General features: G+C 35.5%; 1 protein-coding gene across 1 annotated transcript in view; it reads left to right on the top strand.

The window, feature by feature from the left end:
• The window catches only part of LOC112978761 (serine palmitoyltransferase 1), a 36315-nt gene extending 18315 nt beyond the window's left edge, over nt 1–18000 (top strand). The window contains exons 7-15 of the mRNA XM_026092453.2: nt 768–897; nt 2901–2990; nt 3714–3821; nt 5318–5413; nt 5669–5765; nt 7011–7065; nt 12712–12829; nt 13616–13689; nt 14167–18000. Of these exons, the coding sequence (XP_025948238.1) occupies nt 768–897; nt 2901–2990; nt 3714–3821; nt 5318–5413; nt 5669–5765; nt 7011–7065; nt 12712–12829; nt 13616–13689; nt 14167–14260 (862 nt within the window). The 3' untranslated portion in view covers nt 14261–18000. The remainder of the gene's footprint in view (nt 1–767; nt 898–2900; nt 2991–3713; nt 3822–5317; nt 5414–5668; nt 5766–7010; nt 7066–12711; nt 12830–13615; nt 13690–14166) is intronic.
• The last annotated feature ends 1615 nt before the right edge of the window (nt 18001–19615 follow it).

The following is a 19615-nucleotide window of genomic DNA, read 5'->3' as shown; positions in this document are numbered from 1 at the left end:
TGAGATGAGTGACCAGAATTGCACACAATATTCAAGATGCAGGTGCATCCTGGATTTAGCTGTTTTGTATTGTTTCAGCTTCTCACTGGAAAAAAAGATCTTCCTCTGTTAAAAAAAATAAATAAATAAATAAAAATCTTGGTTTAAATGACTGTGTTTAGCATGTGCAGAAAGTTTGATTTAGTTGCCACTTTTAAATAATCATTAGGTGTATGCACCTGTGAAATTGCCACCCCCCGCCCCCAAAGGGACTTGCTTTTCCAAAACTTAAAATGGCAGATTATTCTTTAAACTCTGAGATAATTCCCAAAGAGTCTTAAAAATCAGGTTTTGAATACTCTGAAGACAACTGCAAATGTTTTTAGGCACATCCTTGTGCTTTTCTTCTAAGACGCAGAGAAAGACCCAGGAAAGTGAGCTGCTGGGATGATTACTAGGGCATTGTACCCAGTCCATGGAATGTTGTGCTCAGATGAATAGCTGTCACATACAAACAAAAGGACCAGTGCAGACTTCAGGGAAACCTGTAGGCTTGCTTTCAGTGCAATATTTCAGTGTTATAGTGTATCGAAAATCTGAGAAGCTTTGGAAATATGTTTCAAAAAATAAATAACATTTATGATGCTTTAATAGATCTGGTTTTAACTACACCTGAGTATAGATATCAACTCAAAAGCAGAACAGTCCTAGAAAGATCATTGGCCATCTTTCTTCTTTGAATAAATGCTAAACCAAGTGCAAATTTAAATGGCTTGATGTATTTACAGAGATGAAGCTGCCTGCTTTGCTATTCAGAAGGGATTACAGGCATCTCGTAGTAACATCAAGTTATTTAAACATAATGATATGGCTGACCTTGAACGACTGTTGAAAGAACAGGAGACCGAAGATCAAAAGGTACAGTTCCTTTGATGAAATGTTTGTACTCTTTTGTGCCCCATCACCTTTTTTTTTTCCTTACTGAGTTCTCTAACTGAACGGATGCAGTACTTATAGACAGTTATTTTGTTTTCATAAATCTCTATGAAAAGTTGATGTTGCATTTTTTGCATTTGTCAATGTAACCACTGGAAGTGAACTCACAGGCTTTGGTGGCAGGGGATATCACTGTGTACAAATGACTGCAGTATAGAGTTTCTCTGGTGCTCTTGCATGGTTTTTGTCCTTTAGGTGTTTGAATAACTGCATTTACTTAACAAATTGTACCCATTAATTATCAATTTGAACGCTACACAGTAAAATCAACACAGAAGCGGTGATACTAGTCCTAAGTTTGATTTATAGGAGGAGTGCGATTCTTTTTTTTTTCTTTCTTTCACTTCTCAGTCAATTATCTATCTTGCACTGAACTCTTGAGATGTTCTCTCTTTTTAAAAACTATATTTGGGGTCAACTGGATGACTCACTTCATACCCTGACAGGCATACGGAGGGATGCCCAAAAGCAACTACTAAAATCAGCATCAGCAAGTCCAGATAATTTGTGTGTATGAGTTTTAAAAGAATCTACTGAAGAACTAGCTCCATTATATTCCTCAGTCACAGAATGCTGGGGAAGTTGCAGACAACTGGAAGAAAGCTGATATTGTGCTAACACTTAGAAAAAGTAAACTAGATAAAGTGGATAATTGTAAGCCAATCAGTTTAACATCAATCTAAATCAATAATGGATCTGATTAATAGCAAATTTAAAGGAGCTAGTCTACATACATTTGTGGAAAATGCATGTTGTCAGATAATCTCTACACGAGATTTTAGATTTAGTTGACAGAGTAGTGATGTAATCTGTTTGTGTAACACATTCGGTTTGTTGGAGCAGAGTGCTTTGACTGAGCTACATGATTAAAGTTTCAGTAAAATGTAGCTAGCTGAATGTGAACATAAAGTTGGTGGCCAACAAGCTTAATGTAGTCCATATCTGTATAATCATAATCAAGATATTCTGAGTAGGAAGGGGTAGGTCTTATCACTAGAGCTGGGACAGCTTGTGAAGTGGACTGTGCCTAGTTTTGGTACCTACCGCTCAGGAAAGACAAATGTTCTCCAAATCTTTTCCCAAGAACTCAAAAAGGTGATGAAGCTTAAATCCTACTAGTATTTTCTGATCTAGGGTATTAAAGTAAGTAACAGGGGAACTATTATTTGAACATTGTTTCATTTTATATAAAGGTTTAGCACAATCAAATAAGAAATTAAAACTGGGCAATGCTGAAGAAAGTAATTGGTGAATATTAAGATTAGGGTAGTGTAACCCATGGAACAACGTGTGGTTTTTCCATTGCTAATGGTTTTTGAACTAGAATGTCATTTTAGAACAGCAAAAGTCAAATCATACATTCATAGTTTAAACAGAAAACAGTGCAGGATATTCTTATGGCTTTTATTGTTCAGAGACCAGACTGTGACTTCAAAGTTGTGAATACTTTTGGATCGTGTCTTATGAAGACAACTGCTTCCAAGAGGATTGTGCTTCGTTGAGAATCTGGTCACATAAACCAGTTTTTGAAAAGCTTTCTAAATGCTCTGACTAATGAGAGAACATAACTGTTCTGAATATAATAGAGACCCAGATTTGCAGTATTTGTTCTGTAGTTGTATTGTTTGTATTTTAGGCATAAAGTTCAAATGAACTGGTTATGCTTTGTTATAAAACAAAGAATCTTAAATTTTGTGTGAGAGATAAAGCTTTAAAACTATTAGAAAAATAAAGAAAAATAGTCCAATGACACATTTCAACTTCTATTACAAATGATAAATATTAAATTTAGACTAAAGTAAAAACTTACTTTAAAAAGAGATGTTATTTTCCTTCCCTTCCCATTACCTGCCTCCCAAAAAACCATCAGAGCTTCATTTGTTAGTAACAATTGATACAAACTGAAACCATATCTTTCTCTGAAGAATCCTCGCAAGGCCCGTGTAACTCGAAGGTTTATTGTAGTGGAAGGATTGTATATGAATACAGGAGACGTCTGCCCTCTTCCAGAATTGGTAAGTGGTTTCAGTTTGCTTTTTAAACTCTGCATATGGACACATTTGACAATAAAACAGTAATATTGTGCAATTAGGCCTACAAAGAAAAGCTTTGCTTTTACTTTTTAATTTATCTCTTTCCTTCCTCAAATATTTGTGAAATGGGGATTCCATATTGACATTTTATTGAAATTCCTGATCAGTAAGTAATAGTGGATTGGGAAATAAATATCCAGTTAAAGTCTTAGTTTTCAAGCTGTAAAATTACTGTATTTTCAAAAGCTGTATGTTACTAAATTGTTAAACTAAAATTGTATCTAAAAAAACTGAGTTTCAAAGAAACTGTCATATTGCTGTAATAAACAGTGGCTCCAAGGAACACGTTTATTATTCAACATAAATTGCCTTGTTATGCAGGAAGGCAAAAAAAGCTGGTAAAGAAAGAAGTGCTGTGAAAACATATTATCCTGAAAGTGTTTGATAACCTATCAAGAAAAAACAAAGTGTTTTTTTGTACGTGACCATTGGCATTTTTGAAATTTACTCTATCTTTAGCATTAAATAGTAATAATGGTTGAAAGCTTTTTCAATGTCTTAATGACAGAACTCAACTCTGGAGCTGACATTTTTGCAGTATTCAGGATACTATAGTTGTCTGTATTTACCTTGTCTCCCCCACCCATTTTGTTACCAAATTCTGATGGGCTTGTCTTGTGATTTGTATTATTTTCATTGTTTTAGATAAAACTGAAGTATAAATACAAAGTTAGAATTTTTTTGGAGGAGAGCCTTTCCTTTGGAGTCCTTGGGGAACATGGACGAGGAATTACTGAACACTTTGGCATAAATGTAAGTGCCATTTTCTTGTGTTTTTTGTTGTAAATGAGACCTGTAGAGAGGCAAATTCTGCTACTTGTTTCTTGTGGCATTAACAATATTTACTAGTGTATGATAGAATCCTTAACATACCTTTCCCTCTGTTCACTTACCAGCAGTAAAGAGTCCAGGGCTTGGCACTATTTTCTTTCACCTGCTTACCTGATTTTTTTTTTTTTTTTTTTTTTTTTTTTAGAATATTTATCTTTAGTGAGGAAGATAAACAGGGGAATTCTTACAGTGCATAATTTTATACTTTTTTTTGATGCTTAGTGAAATTATGATTATGATATTCTCCAACTCCATATGCCCACAAAGCAATATGCTTGCACAGAAATATTTGGGAGTTGGGGTAAGTCAGAAAAGTCCTCTCCGTGGCCACTTCCCAATAGTCATTCTGCTCTATCGTCTTTGACTCCAGGGGAAAAAATTAGGAGAAAGCTTTTGTTAGTCCTTTCAAAGGTGGTGTCCTACTCCTTTACTGGCAGATTCAGCCAAAATATTTTCCCAACACAGCAAGTCTGTCTTTTATAGTTTTTCTTCTGCTGAGGAGTATTGACATGGAATGATCTATATATTTTGGAATCCTTGCAGCTCTTTACTACCACAACCACCTGAACTGGGGAAGGAAGAAATGCTCTTTTGGCAGCTAGTGTCTCCTCAGTGTGGAGCATCTTTTACTGCCTCCTAAGGGCAGTGTCAGAATTCAGTTAAGAAGTCATTTATCAAATTTTGATATTCTATCTTCTCTCTACTTTCTACTCATACCCCTACTTTTTCTTTGTTTTCACTTTAACTATTCAATCCAGTGTGTGGAAAAGAGAAAATGAATGATAAACAGCTTAAGGAAAGGAAACAAACTGCTATGATGCTTGCCAACCACTTTCTGATTAATTGGCTCATATGTAAAATCCTTTTACACAAAGTCTTTTAGTCTTGTCTACTCAAAATGGAAATTTGTACTGATAGTCGTCTGTATGCATTACAGAGCATGGCAAAAAGAAGAACTTGTTTGCAAGTAATGAGTGAAATAAGACAATTACATCTCTGGGGTCCAAACTCTGATTTAACTAGGCTTGTGCTGAATTTTAGTTACATTATAACTTATTGACTGCTGTGGGACTACTTACATTCATAAAGGACACCATGACACTGAGTGCTTTGAAGAGTTGTGGCCCATGTCCACATAACTTGGTTTTTTTCTGTTTGTGTTCTGTACATTACAAAGCCTGAAAGAGAATGATCTTGTGTAAATTGTATACAGATCCATAAATCTTAATTTCTAAAGTCCCTTCGGTATAGTTTGAAATTATTTCAATTGCAGCTTCATTTGAATATGCGATTTCATTCTGGACATTCTCTAGTATTTATAATAATACGAAATAAGACATGTTTGGATGTGTTTTATAACTAGTCTTGATTTAATCAAAGGCATTTCTTGATAACTTAGTTGTTAATTTAAATGGCAGATAGATGATATAGATCTTATCAGCGCAAACATGGAAAATTCACTGGCTTCTATTGGAGGATTTTGCTGTGGAAGATCTTTTGTTATTGATCATCAGGTAAGCCAGGTCTTATTTCTATATGGCATGGCAGGATTAGTTATTGAGAAATGGGAGTGGTTTATCAGCTTACACGCTATGTTATGATATAAATTATGGCATAACATTCGATTCTATGTAGAAACTTTCATGTTTTACAGAACATGATAGATGGATAGGAGACCTACTTTTAAATTTAAACAAATTTAGTTGTAAAACATTTTCTATATTGTTATAAACAAAAAAGTGGATTTTTTTTTCTTTCTCCCCCCCCAGCGATTGTCTGGTCAGGGCTACTGCTTTTCTGCATCCCTACCTCCTTTGTTAGCTGCTGCTGCTATTGAGGCTCTGAATATTATGGAAGATAATCCAGGTACTTAATTCAGGAAAATCCTATTCTTCAGTCTGTCTTCACTCCAAACTAACAAATCATTTTTTTCCCTACTTTGATTTCTTATCCTTTTTCATTTATATGTTCTCTCTCTTCCTTTTCAGCTAACCAGTTTTGCACTCATGATTATTTTTCTTTTTATATTTCCTATACTGCTTTTCTTTTTAACAACCTTTTTTCCCCCTGTCCTTTTTCCAGATAAAAATGAGTTACTTGAGGCTAAAAGGGACAGAGGTGGTAGCTGTTAAGCTCCAGATAAGAAGTTACTGTTCTGCTTTACTGTCTGCTCCATCCTTTAAAATGAATGTCTTTAGGATAAATGGAGGAATGGAAGAATAAAGACAAAAGAGTGGGGAAATTCTTCCTCAGAACTGAAGGACTCTTTCATTTCCACTTTCACTCTTATTGTTGTTGTTGTTCTCCAAGTGAGCATTCAAGCAAGGATCTCAGGCTGGATCATGGCATAATCACTTGGGCTTTTGACAGGACTAAGTATAGTACGTTTGGATGAGGTTGGAAAGCCCTGGTTTTCTAGAACCTAAGAATGAATTTTTGGGGCAAGCAGTATAAGAGGAGGACAAAACTGGCCAATTTTTTTTTCCTCCTTCTTTACCATCTATAGGCTGAAGGAGGTCTGCAGAGAGTTGTAACATTTAATTTGTCATAAATAAAAGCAATAAAAGTCCAAGCAGGAGGGTCTTGTGTAGTCCCTGCCTGGTCCTCAAAAGTTTAAACAAAATCAACAAAAAATTGAGAGTAGGTTTTGGGTTTGTTAGCTATGATGAGGGGTTGACCTTAACTTAGGGAAAGAACCAAGGTTTGTAAATCCAGGAGTCAAAATTTCCTGTTTAAGAGTCAGGAATGAGTGGGTGAGAGGATCAAGGAGGAGAAGTCTGTTTGGCTGTAGATATTTTATACATATAAATAAATTGGATCTGTCATTTCAATCCCCTTGCTAAGTGTTTGTGTCATCCTTTCCATGTGATCATGAACTAGTGCAGCTGGAGTAAAGAGATAAAGGGAAATAATGTGTTTTTCAGATCTTAAAAAAACCTGCCATTTCATGAAAGAAATGGGAGTGAGGAACATTAGAAAGAGTAGTGAAGAAACTTAGTGCTTTAATACATTAATTTTCTTTCCATTTTTTATTTTAATCTTAGACTTACAGAAATGTAAAGCAAAAACAAGGTCTGAGGGGTTTCTTTGTTTTGTTTTTTTTTTCTCTAGACATTTTTCAGACTCTCCAGGGAAAATGCAAGCAGATTCACAGAGCTTTACAAGGGTAAGCTGTTTGTTGAGGATGTTGGGGGTGGGGTGGGGCTGTGTTTCATTTTGTTGTGGGGTTTTGGTGCTATTATCAATCTGTCCATTCCTTTATAAGGCCAACTTTGAAGAACTCTCCTTGTCCCAAAGTGTTTCTGATTCTACTCATGCTCAGATCAGAATTTTTAGACAAATTTTCTAAATCCCTTTACAGGTATTGAAATGAGATTGTACCTTATTTCTAGTGGGGATGTTTACAAGCTCTTGGGTATTTAAGTCTTTAAGAGAGTGCAGTGAGGTTTTGATGGTGCAAAGTATTGATAATCGTGGTGAAAGAAATGTATAAGTAAAAGCATTTCATTTGATAATACTTACGAGCATAGCTTAGCTGATGTTCTTTCAAATGAAAAAAAGCACCTTGCAATCAACTTAAATACAATATTGTTTTTACATAGGAGATTTGGATATTAAATAGTAATAGAAGTATTGATTATTCTGAAGGCATAAAGCAAACTGCTGGAGTTTATCTGAAAAATAAGAATTCTGTTTAAAAATTTCCTAACAGTAATCTATTTTAAAAGGTGGCTGTACTAAGTAATTGTATTTTTATGACAGTTTTTGATATTAAAAGTTATAAAAATTTCTTTGAATATTCAAGTACTGTCTAATTTGCAGATTAGTTACATAAAAAGTCTATATTTTACACTTCATTTTCTTCAGCAGTTTCCTGTTACATATTACAGAAATGCACAAAAACTAAACACACACACACTCTAAGTCGATAATGCATTATTAATGATACTTTTCTTTTTAAAATGCATTGGTCATTTATTCAGTATGAGTTACTTTTTATTTCAGATAAGCATCTGCATCTTGACAGCAGTTTACTGTTCAGCCCGATTTTTATGTTAGAACTTTTCTGATAGTCTTTAACAACATTCAGTTTCTTTGGAATAATTCTACCATCAAATAATCCTAGTCTCCTTTGATTGTGTTTATTTTGAAAACACATAGGCTTTCAGGTCAGAAACATACAGATGCTCCTAAATTTGAAATCTTTTACAGCCAATTAAAAATCATTAGTGTCTTTTCTTTACTAGAAATAGCATCTTATGGCTGAGGTAAAAGGGAGAGTAGTTGTAATATTCTTCTCTATTTGTCATTTTTAGGTGTTAATTATAAATACATTTAAAATACAGACACAAACCACGTGTAAGGAGAAATGATCAATCTTTTATTTGTTAATATCCACTACAAAACAGTACTGGACAACACATGGCTAACATTTGATTATCCTGTGACTGATACTAATTTTTTTTTCCCCCCTTAAATTCTTTCAGTGATGAGTATAGTCACAAATTAACAAGTGGACAAAATGCCTGTCCTGTAATAGGATTTTTCTATTTCTGCCTTATGGAAACTGGTGTGATAACACAGCAGTAAAATTATATAAATTGCAAAGGGAGTTACTTCTTGGTCACACAGGAAGAGTGCTTGTAGGATTTAATAATATCAGATGATTGGGCAGCTGTGTAGCAGGTAAACTATCTCAGCAGGTGTGTAAAGCAGTATTGGAGAGAAGATCTGAACTAATATTTGCATGATCCTGTGTGGTGTGGGTTTTTGTTTTTAATTAGTAACAATGCTGGAAAATAGGTGCAACTGTTTAAACAGAAAGCAAAGTTTTCAGAATGTTTTTTTTTAAATGCTGTTTCATTAAATACACTCTTCTTCCTCACCTAATCCCAGCTACTGTTTGACTACAATTTTTTGTTGTGCTCTCCCTTTGATAGAATGGAACTGGCAGTTTAAAAGGGAGCATAAAACAATAGAACTGTACACAAAGAAAGTGAAAAAGAATGTACAACTTTTTTTCTCATAATAGAACAAATGAGAGGAACAAATTAAAAATAAAGGAAATCTTTCTTTTAGCTGAAGTGTAACAAACCTGTAGAATTTAGGGCTTCGTGTGTAAGGATAGGTGCGTGATTAACCCCCTCCCTAGTTTTGGTCTTTATATGGGTCATGGAAAAAAAAAAACACAGTAGTGTTGTAAGCTAAAAGAATGACTGATGTTGCTTCCCATATCAGGTACAAGCCAAGCGCTAGTTTATGGAAGAACAGGATTCTTCTCAACCTCTCATAGAACTACTTTCTTACTGTCTGCTGCAGCTTATATAGCATAAGAAAATGCAGTAAGTGGTGGGATGTTCAACTAACACAAGTTAGGAATATTTCTAGCTTTCTAAATAATCTTAAATAATGTGGCTGTCTGTCCTGTACTTAGAAATCTGTAGGATCTTGGTAAATAGAAATGAAGATCTGCTGCAGGGGGACAGGCTGGAATGGGACAGGATTTTGTGCTTGCTTAAAAAGCTTGGAAGTATTAAGTAGTATTCTTGAAATAGTTCATAACTCATTGCATATCCTGAACTTGGGTTGAGAATTTTCAAATAAAATTCTCAGAATTTTTCAGGATTCCCTAAGGCTAAGAGTCTGGCCTTGTCACTCAATTTTGCAGCTCAGCCTCCAAACTGAGGTGCAGCGAGCTTTGAGGTACACCCTTTCAGAGAGCTCCCTGAGGTTACATCTGTACTAGTAAATTGAGGCCAGGAAATGTTCCTGGGCACTGGAACTCAATTGTCTATACTATTACATTGTTAGAATGGTCTGTGGCATGGTTTTGGCCCAGGCCAAGTAGCACTCTTTGAAACAATTCCTGGATCCTGTTCAGAAGTTAGCATGAGCCAGGAACCATTCCCAATAGACAGTTTGGATGTGGCCACCCTCACTTGGAGACTCACATTATAAAAGTATGGATGTGAGTCATTCCATAACCATTGGCCTCGGAGCCAGAGAACAGTCCAAAGCACGTTTAATTTACTAATATAGAAGTAGCCTTGAAAGGAGCCATGGAGTTCAGGAGCCCAGTTTTGTTCCTTTGTTACTTCAAAAACAGATCTTTAAGATATCTTTCATTTTCACGTGAAATTTGTAAATTTTTTTTTCAGAATGAAATCTTTCTTTTTCCAGCATTTTATATGGAAAGGGAATTCTGATTTCAGGAAATTATAGTGTGCATGCATTGGATTTTAAAATATCTCTTTGATTTTAATTGGGCAAAGGTTCAGGAAAACATAGTTAATGCTCTATGTGAATGTTAAAATACTGTCTTCAAAAAACCTTATGTTAAACTCTGCTGTTTCTTCAAGCAGTTGGATAGGAAAAATTATATAGTTCCGTTTACTACAGCTGTGACTGACAGAAGAAGTTTTTAAATTAAACTCGAGTTTGAAACCTGTAAGCATCCTCTATGAGTAGCTAATACAAAACATGTTGTTTGGGCAAAGCCTCAAAGTTTGAATGGAAGTGATACAAAGCTTGCTTCCTACCTGTCTTTTCTTGTTTCCTGTTTTTGAAGGTGGGGGGGGAGGTGCTATTTATCATTACCTGTTTTCATTGAAGACTGCATGGTGTATAATTATAAGCTAATAGTGTGTCAATCTTAAAACCTAATTGTAATTAGTAACTTGTGATCTTTGTAGTATATCAAATGTGTATTTTGTCTTAAATCCATTTGCTAGAGAACAGAGTTTAAATTATGATAAAGCTTTGTGTGAATTTTATTCTCACCTCCCTTATTTTTAGAATTATGCTCCTTAAACATCAGGTCACTCTTAGAGAACATAACAAATAACGGGTGCATCATACTGTATATTCAATTTGTTTTTCTACTTTTTAGAGGACCTTGAACTGCTTTTCCTGGTTCTTTATACTAACAAACTTTGTCTTCCCTGATTGCTAGATATGCACTGTTGTACTGGGACACTTGCACTGTATGCGCTTGTGCATTAAAGAAATTGCCTCCGTTTTGTTTGTGTGCAAGTGTAGGTAAATGACACCAGAATGTTTGCGATTTTGTGGCCAAAGAAGATGATGCCAGTTTGACCTGTCTTTCTGGACTGGACTGTGAACTGACAGTGTTGTAGAAATAATGCAAGATGCTTGTCATGTTAGAGAATATTTTTATTTTTTCAAGCTTATAATTGATTTGGTGTGTTTGTAGTGCCCATTCTTTCTCTTGTAGGTTCCAGTTTTGCAGTTATGGATTTGACATCTTTTCTGTTCTGAGTGGGTTTTGAGCTTTGTAAAAATAGGAGACTTATTTTAAAATAAGAATATACATTTACATGTGTGTGTGATGAAAGCTCACCAAAGTCAGGAAATCAAAATTATGGTTGATGGTAGACATGTAGTGCATTTATGGGATCTGCTAAATTTGGGTCACTGAGGTCTTGCTATGGTGTTGGATACAGGTTTTTTGAAGGGAATAATTCAGTCCTGTGTATCACAGAACAGTTGAGGTTGGAAGGGGCCTTTAAAGATCATCTAGTCCAAGCCCCCTGCTCAAGCAGGGTCACCTAGAGCACGTTGCCCAGGACCTTGTCCACATGGCTTTTGAATATCTCCAAGGATGGAGACTCCACAACTCTGGGCAGCCTGTTCCAGTGCTCAGTCACCCTCACAGTAAGAAGTTTTTCCTTAGATTCAGACAGAACTTCCTATTTCAGCTTGTTCCCTTTGCCTCTTGTCCTGCCACTGGGCACCACTGAAGAGTCTGGCCCTGTCCTCTTTAAACCCTCCTGTCAGATATTTAACCACATCGATAAGATCCCCCCTCAGCCTTCTCTTCTCCAGGCTGAAGAATTGCAGCTCTCTGTGTTTCCTTATAGGAGAGATGCTCCAGTCCCTTAATCATCTTAGTGGCCCTCCACTGGACTCACTCCAGTAGCCCCAGGTCTCTCTTGTATCGGGGAGCCCAGGACTGGAGCCAGCACTCCAGGTGTGGCCTCACCAGGGCTGAGTAGGGAGGGAGGGAGGATCCCCTCCCTTGACCTGCTGGCAACGTTCTTCCTAATGGCACCCAGGATACCATTGGCCTTCTTGGCCGCAAGGGCACATTGCTGGCTCATGGTCAACTTGTTGTCCCTCAGGACCCCCAGGTCCTTCTCCACAGAGCTGCTTTCCAGCAGATCAGCCCCCAGCCTGTACTGGTGCATAGGGTGAACAAGGTGTGGAGTGTAATCAGGCCATGTTTCAGGACCATAGCAATCAAATTCTAAGAACCTGATTAACTGTTGTCTGCACATACGGACATGAGAGTTATTCTGTTAATGTAACTGGTTTTTGGAAAAGCTTTTGACTTAGTATTAGAAGATATTCTAAAGATTTTCTACAGAAATAATTAAAAATCGGATATATTGCCAAATATAGACCTTGTTTCTTCTAAACACATAAGTAGGTAGAAAGATTTATTATTACTGATTTTCCTAATGCAGATTCTAAAAACTCAAGTTAGCTAGCTGTATTTTTATCAACAAACTGTAGGCCTGATGTTAACAAATCTCCTATATTTTTGAAAAGATCCTTTCAAAATCCTTTATTTTGAATCCTTGATCTGTTTTGCAGAAGGAGGAGTTGGCTATTGTAATACAAAAACTTGCTCTAACTTAGATTTAGTAAATGCCTTAGGAAAGACAAGTTTTTGTGAAATATCCTTCTCTTGTCACTCCTTGCCTGGAAAGTGGAAGCTTTTACTGTCTGGAACTATAACACTTTGTTCAGGTAGGATATATACATTAAAAGATTTTTTTATTTATTTTAGGATTTCTGGCTTAAAGGTAGTGGGAGAATCTTTTTCTCCAGCATTGCACCTACAATTGGAAGAGAGCTGTGGATCTCGAGAAAATGATGTGAAGTTACTGAAAAGAGTTGTAGATTATGTAAGTGTCTCCATAGCATTTAAAATATGTCGTTGCCTTTTAATTTGAATAATGAACCAAGTGTATATGGGTAGAGCAGTTACCCTGTTTCTTGGGTAACTTGCTGGAATGTCTTGCAGGAATGCCTGCCCTGAAACCTGTTTCTTTGCTATCTATAGGGCTATATTAAACACCATCTTCTAACCATTTCTGGCTGAAAATGGTTGTAACACTTGATAAAAAAAAATATATGCATTTGAACTTTGTACTTTAGAAAATGATTATTTCCTATTATGTACTTCAAAACTCAAATTTACATTTAAAACAGTTGCTTAGAAAACTGGCGTTTGTAAGAATACAGACTATCCCTTGAACACAGTTCTGTTGGTATATTTGAACAATCAGATGTAGTTTTCTGTAATTTTGCTTGTTTGAGTCCATGGACATGTGAAAAATCTCGTTATGTTTTGTACTTAGTATTTTTTCCATCTTTGGTACACACTGGTTCTCTTTTTCTCATGTGAAGGAGGTGGAGGTTGATGAGGATCATGTATATTTTAGGTGGCAGGTAAACAAGACTGCACTAGAGAAAGAATATAGTTGATTCTCCTGTAAAATATATTTAAATATGATTTAATATTCTAATTAAAGACTTTTTGCACAACCTTCAAAACCTCCATTTGGGAAAGAGCTAATGATTATTCTGACACCAAACTCATAAAATTTTGTGATCACTGAAGACATTCAACAAGTTTATGCCACCTCAAGTTCCCAGATTGATGACTGCTCTGTTTTCTTTATCTGTAGTGCATGAATAGTGGTATTGCATTAACTCAGGCCCGCTATCTGGAGAAAGAAGAAAAGTGTCTTCCTCCACCTAGGTTAGTAGAAAGTCAATTTATTATTGCCTTTTATTGGATATGACTCTTTATCTCTCTTTTCATACAATGTTGAGGTTCTGTTAAGTAGCCTAGATTGAATAGTGTGTTAGGTGGGAAAAAAAACCTGCTTTTTGAGTTTATTTCCAGTGACTGTTAGAGGGTGCTAATATGCTGAAATAACTGTATCAAAACTACCTGAATCTTAGAGTTCAGCATGATAGAGGCATATTTCCTTGAGCTGCACATCTGCAGGTAAGAAAGAGACCAATTAAAATTATGCATTTCTTGTGTGTTTGGAAAAAAGTAGTCTGACCATTTCTATTTAGTCATACATCTTGTTTCTGACTGGATTTAAATTCATAATCCTTTCCCTGGAGGTAACAGTTTTAATGTGTGTTGAAATTAGGTGCAAGAAAAGCCTAAAACTGAGGACAAGGAGTAATGGCTATTGTGACTGTTCTGGCTTTCTTTTTCTAGTATTCGAGTAGTGATAACAGTGGAACAAACGGAACAAGAACTGGACAAGGCTGCATCACTTATTAAGGAAGCTGCACAGTCTGTACTGAATTAGACTGCTGTTTTGGATACCTTTTTTCCACAAAGTATCAGGATATGTTTTACACTGTATAGTGTCTTGACTTCCACTTCAGATATTCAAGTTCGTCCACCGATGGCACTGAAGCCTTACTGAGTAGCAAGATTGTCCCAGAATGGTACAAATGCAGTGAGGGGAAGAATGCTGAATTTCAGAACGGGTAAATGACACAGTGTGTTTACAACTTCAAACTCTACCATTTAGTAGCATTCCTTAAAGTGGAATATTGACATTGCACACAATTTTTCCTAAGTTTCTTCTTAAAAAGCCTTAAATTTATTTCTTCACACCCTTGAATGTTTTCAAAAATATGTGTAAACATTCTTTTTTTCCCCAAAAATCATTTAAAATGCATATTTTTCTCTGAATAGTCTCAGAATGTAGGAACTTCAAATAAATTTCAAGGAAATTTTTTTTCAAAATGAAGATAGCATGTTCCTAATACTGCCAAAAAGGAAATATAGCTCTTAATGTGTTATTCTTTCAGTTATATTAAGTTGTTTGTTATTGAATCACAGTGAGAACTTCAATTCTTATTTGTTAACCGTTTCTGGAAGCCAGTTTTTCAGAATCCCTGGCCAGATAGTTCAGTTGTCTAAATGATAAATTCATATTACACACTATTTGCTTACTGCATTTCATATGTAAATATATGCATGTTTGACATATTATAGGTGAGGATTTTTTTTATTATTAACTTTAATGCCTAAACTTAAACCTCTAAATTGTGAAATTGGTGCAATTGCATTATAATATGTTCAGTCGGGGGGCCTTTGCACCAGTCTTGAAGAGGATGCCTAAACAATATGAAGAATGAACCAAAGTTCTGAAACAGCCACTGAATAAACAGCATTGAAGCACTAAAATGTGTGTGCTAAGTTGCATCTCTAAACAGCTCTGCCTTAGAGGGGAACACTCACACATAGATATTAAGATTTTTAGGTGGTACAAATACTACTGAAATGAAACTCAATATGTACACCTAAAATCCTCACATCATTGGAAAATAATTATTTGCAGGTTATGCTGTAAGGATTTTCGATAAGCACAGAGGGACAGAAACATTACACCAATCATAGAAAACTGGTAAGGGAGGATGACAGTAACCTGTAACTTATTTATAATATAGAAACTATAACTGTGTATTTCAGGATTTTTTTTTTTTTTTTTAAGAATGCCTGTTTAAAAAACTTCGTATTTTACCTGATCTGTATTCTGGGTGGTTTTATAATTGTGTGCCTTTTTGGTTGCTGCTACAGGGACTACAGTACTATTTTTGAGAAAGAACATTGTTTAAATAAAATGCTGAACATGTTTAATCCAAATCTTCATGTATCATATGGTTGAATAATGCTACAAAATCTAGTTATATTCTGTTTAACGTTCTGTATCAGATGGCTGTAGTCCATGTTGTTTCCTTCAGTTCATAGTGACCAAATTTGTACTGGCTTTCCAAGCTTCTCACCTGTGTACATTCAAGTAAACCAGCTTAAGTTGTGTTCGGGCACTTCTGTGATTGTTGCTGCTGCTATTAGAAATAGTGACTCTGAAATCACTATCTGTGCAGTGTAAAGAAACCTTTGCCCCAATGTGAATGAGTATTGCTATTACATTGGCATTTATGAGTCTCTCCCTCCCTTAACTGTAAGAGCCCGTGAGAAGCCAACAATTTAAAAAAGCAAAAACATAAAGAAGAAAGCTGATTTCCATTTTACAGGTTGGAACTAAAGCACAGGACAATCAACTTTCTCAAGGCCCTCAGAGATAATGACAGAGCTGGAAATGAAACCTTAGTGCTCTGCTTTGAGTTTGTGAAACATTTTTGTTTTGATAATACAAAATTGTATTATCAAAGGCAAATTCAAGCCTTTGATGTGTAAGTTGGGGATAAATGAGATGCTTGGATCCTAACATGACATAGTCAATGGTTTTTGGAGTTCAGGGTAAGCCTATGAAGGTAAGCAAATCACTAATAAACAATGAAATATTAGATTGCAAAATCTATATTCACTGCTCACATTGTGTTTCAAATTGTCTGCAAATGGGGAGAATTTTTTTGGTGTCACTATTGAGAGCTAGAAGCAAACTTTAGATATGTGTGTGAGGTTTTTTTGTTTTGTTTTGTTTTTTGCTTTTTTTAAATGAAGTGATGACACCTAAATTGGCAGGAAGCAATGGAACTTGTGAGAGTTTCAAAGCCATGACTAAGTGGTTCTGAGGAAAAAAAAGTTCAAGTATGTCATTAAGAAACATTATCCTCCAGTTCACTTAGTGAACTTATACTCAGCATTAAAACATTGGTAAAACTGCCTTTGTCCATTGCTGTTGTTTACAGTGCTTAGAAAATCAGCACTTAGATCACAGTGAAGTATAATGCCTTGTGGTTAAGAGCAATTGAAGTTTTTCATAGTGTATGTTTTACTGATGGGCTATATACACGGTCTCTGGTAGAAATTAAGAAGCTCGGGTGATCTAGCTGGTGGAGAGAGATAGATATTCCATGTCAGTTTAAGCATGTCTGGCCCTCTTCATTTTGACTCTTTAGAGAAATGTCTCTGTTTGACAGGGTGAGCAGATGAAGGGAATGATGGCTGTGGGGAAAAAAGGTTGGCTGGGGTTAGAGAGACAGCAGGTGATTCTGGTTAAACTTTTGACATTAGGAAGTCAGATTGGAAGCCTGTTAGAGTGCCTAAATTCTCAGTGCTCTAGGCTGATAAATATATGAATACGCCTGTTTTAGTTGCTTTGTGGTTATGTTTGGATGAAGCCAGACTTATGCACACATTTCATCAGATGTGGCAGCAAGGCTGGATTGTGGTAAATAAATGGAAAGCTATTCAGCTTTACGGTGAGGTGGATCAAACCCATAAGGGCCTGATTCTGAACTTCAAAGTTTTTATTTAAAATAAAAGTCCAGATTCTTGATTTGAATTCAGCTAATCTCTGTATTTTACCCCTGTCAATGACTGGGATCAAAGTTGCAGCTAAGTGAAAGCATTAGGATGGCAAATAGTGAGGAAAAATAAATGTTATTAATTTTTTATTAAAGATTAGTATTTGGTACTTGAAGCAATACATTCTAATTGTGAAATGGCCATCTGTTGAAATTGTCCTGGTGGACATGGTTGTTTGCAATACTGAAGGAGTTGGAGAGACTGGAAATAATTTATACTTGGAAGACATTTTTGCATAAAGAAACATGTCAGCATTATATGTATGTGTATATATATAGATTTTTTTTTTTTTAAGTAGAGGACGTGTTTTCCTTGAACATTTAAAAATAATTGATATTTGTGTAGGCTCATTGTTTTTATAGGAAAACCTACAGATGCCTTTTCTGTTTATTATAGAAATCATTATTTTTGGATAGGAGGTAAAATGCATAAGGAAAGTATTAAGAATGAAGTGGAGGTAAGGCTGAATAACTTTGATTTTTTCACTTTTGAAATATGATCCCGGTCACTGCACAGAATGCTGTACTGTCTCCTTTCTGTCACTCCATCTGGACTTTATTATTTTAAACAGGGTTGTGGAGTGTTGGCATTCACTGATCTATGAAGCTGCTACTGCAAAAGTATCTTGCATCTTAAGATGACTCGAGAACTGTACATGAGCTGTAAATGCTGCTTAAACAGAGGAATTATTTAGAACTAACACAAAGCATTTGTGTGTTAAATTGTTTCAGTATCTCAATAAAAGGAAGTGTTTGGAGATCATTTCTTGTTGTGTTTTTATGTTCTTTGGCAGTTTTCATGCTAATAAGGTAACGGACTTAGTCTGTCTTGCTATTGATGGACTGTTCAGACGTTAGTTTCCTGTCCTGTGAGTGCTAGATCATTCCAAAATATGCATAATAGAAGTCACGTACACTAATAAATCAGCCAAGCTGCAGACTGTCGGAAACTGGAAGCATCTATCAGGAAAGAACTGCTCTATGCATGACCAATTTCTGATACTTAGGTAGTGGATATTTAAGGGAAACTGCTGTTGGAAACTAGACACTGGTCCAGATATACTTTTGCTGTGACTCGGTATGGAATTTCTGATGTTTCAACAAGCCCTTAATTCCAGATGAAATTGCTCCAGACTTGAAAGACCTTTACAGAAGAATATAATGCAATTTTGCCTATCATGTTGTATAGATAATACTGTGATATTAAACGTGTTATCACCTGGCTTTGCATATGCTTGGGATAACTAAGCTGTATTTTCTAACAGGGAATCCAGTGTTGGTAAAAGCCAGTAAGTGTTGGAGTCAGAGGAGGAACAAAAGTAGAATTGGAAAGATAATTTAGCAAGTGGATTATACATTTGATGCAGAACCAAAATGAGAACTTGTATAGCTGCACAGACTTAAGATATGGGAAGACAGGAAACAAACTCAAGGTATGTAAACTAAATTCTTCAAGAAATATATAATAGGATCTAGGTGGAACCCGTATTTTTGCCTCTTGGACTGCAAACACTTAAGCCTGTTTTCTCTTTATATGTTTGTATACGTGATACTGGCCAGGACTGGTTCCAGTGTAATGTAACTGCTGTTTCTACTATATAAATAGTTTGGAGGCAATTGGAATGATGAAGACTACTCAACACAGCATTACTGATCTCTATCTTACAGTAAATAGCATTAGATTTTTTCCATTTTCTTTTCCCTTTTAAGACTGAGCTATTGCTCTGCCCAGATTATTCTCATCTAGCAATTTAATAGAAGTACCTTTATGAGATTTAGTAAATAGCATTTGGGATGAAATAACTTAACAAGCTAGTGAAATGGCTGTTCTGTATAGTTAATAGCTGTAACTTTTTGTTTTAACTTTGCCAGGGTAATATTATAACCTAGATTAGTTGTTTAGCATATTTGTATTGGGTGAAACTTTGTCTTGGTGTCAATGGTAAATGTGGACTTTAATTACAGAATCTAATTATAATATGACACCCCTTACCTTGGTATGTGGCCTTTAGTTTTTAAACCTGGGGGTATTTGAGCGACCTTTAAAAAAAAAAAAAAAAAAAAAAAAAAAAAAAAAAGTGAAATAACGGTAACAAAATTTCTGCTTATGACTGTTCAAATAGGAAATCTTATTTGTGAGAGAGAATGCCTGATCAAATAGGTCAAATTTTGATCTACCTTTTAATTTCCACAATCAAGTTACACGTAACAATTTGTTAGCAAAAAGTAATTGGCATCTTTTGAAGTAGTAAATTTCCTGGGTTTTCCGTGGGTAAAATTCCTCATGGAAGAGGTCAAACTAATTGACATAATCATATGCAAACTGTCTCGCTGAGATGTACTGTTTTTCAAACTTTTTTAATTAGCAAATTTTGAAT

The sequence above is a fragment of the Dromaius novaehollandiae genome, chromosome W (genome assembly GCF_036370855.1).
Source record: "Dromaius novaehollandiae isolate bDroNov1 chromosome W, bDroNov1.hap1, whole genome shotgun sequence".
NCBI lineage: Eukaryota > Metazoa > Chordata > Aves > Casuariiformes > Dromaiidae > Dromaius > Dromaius novaehollandiae.
This window is presented reverse-complemented; position numbering and strand designations above follow the sequence as displayed.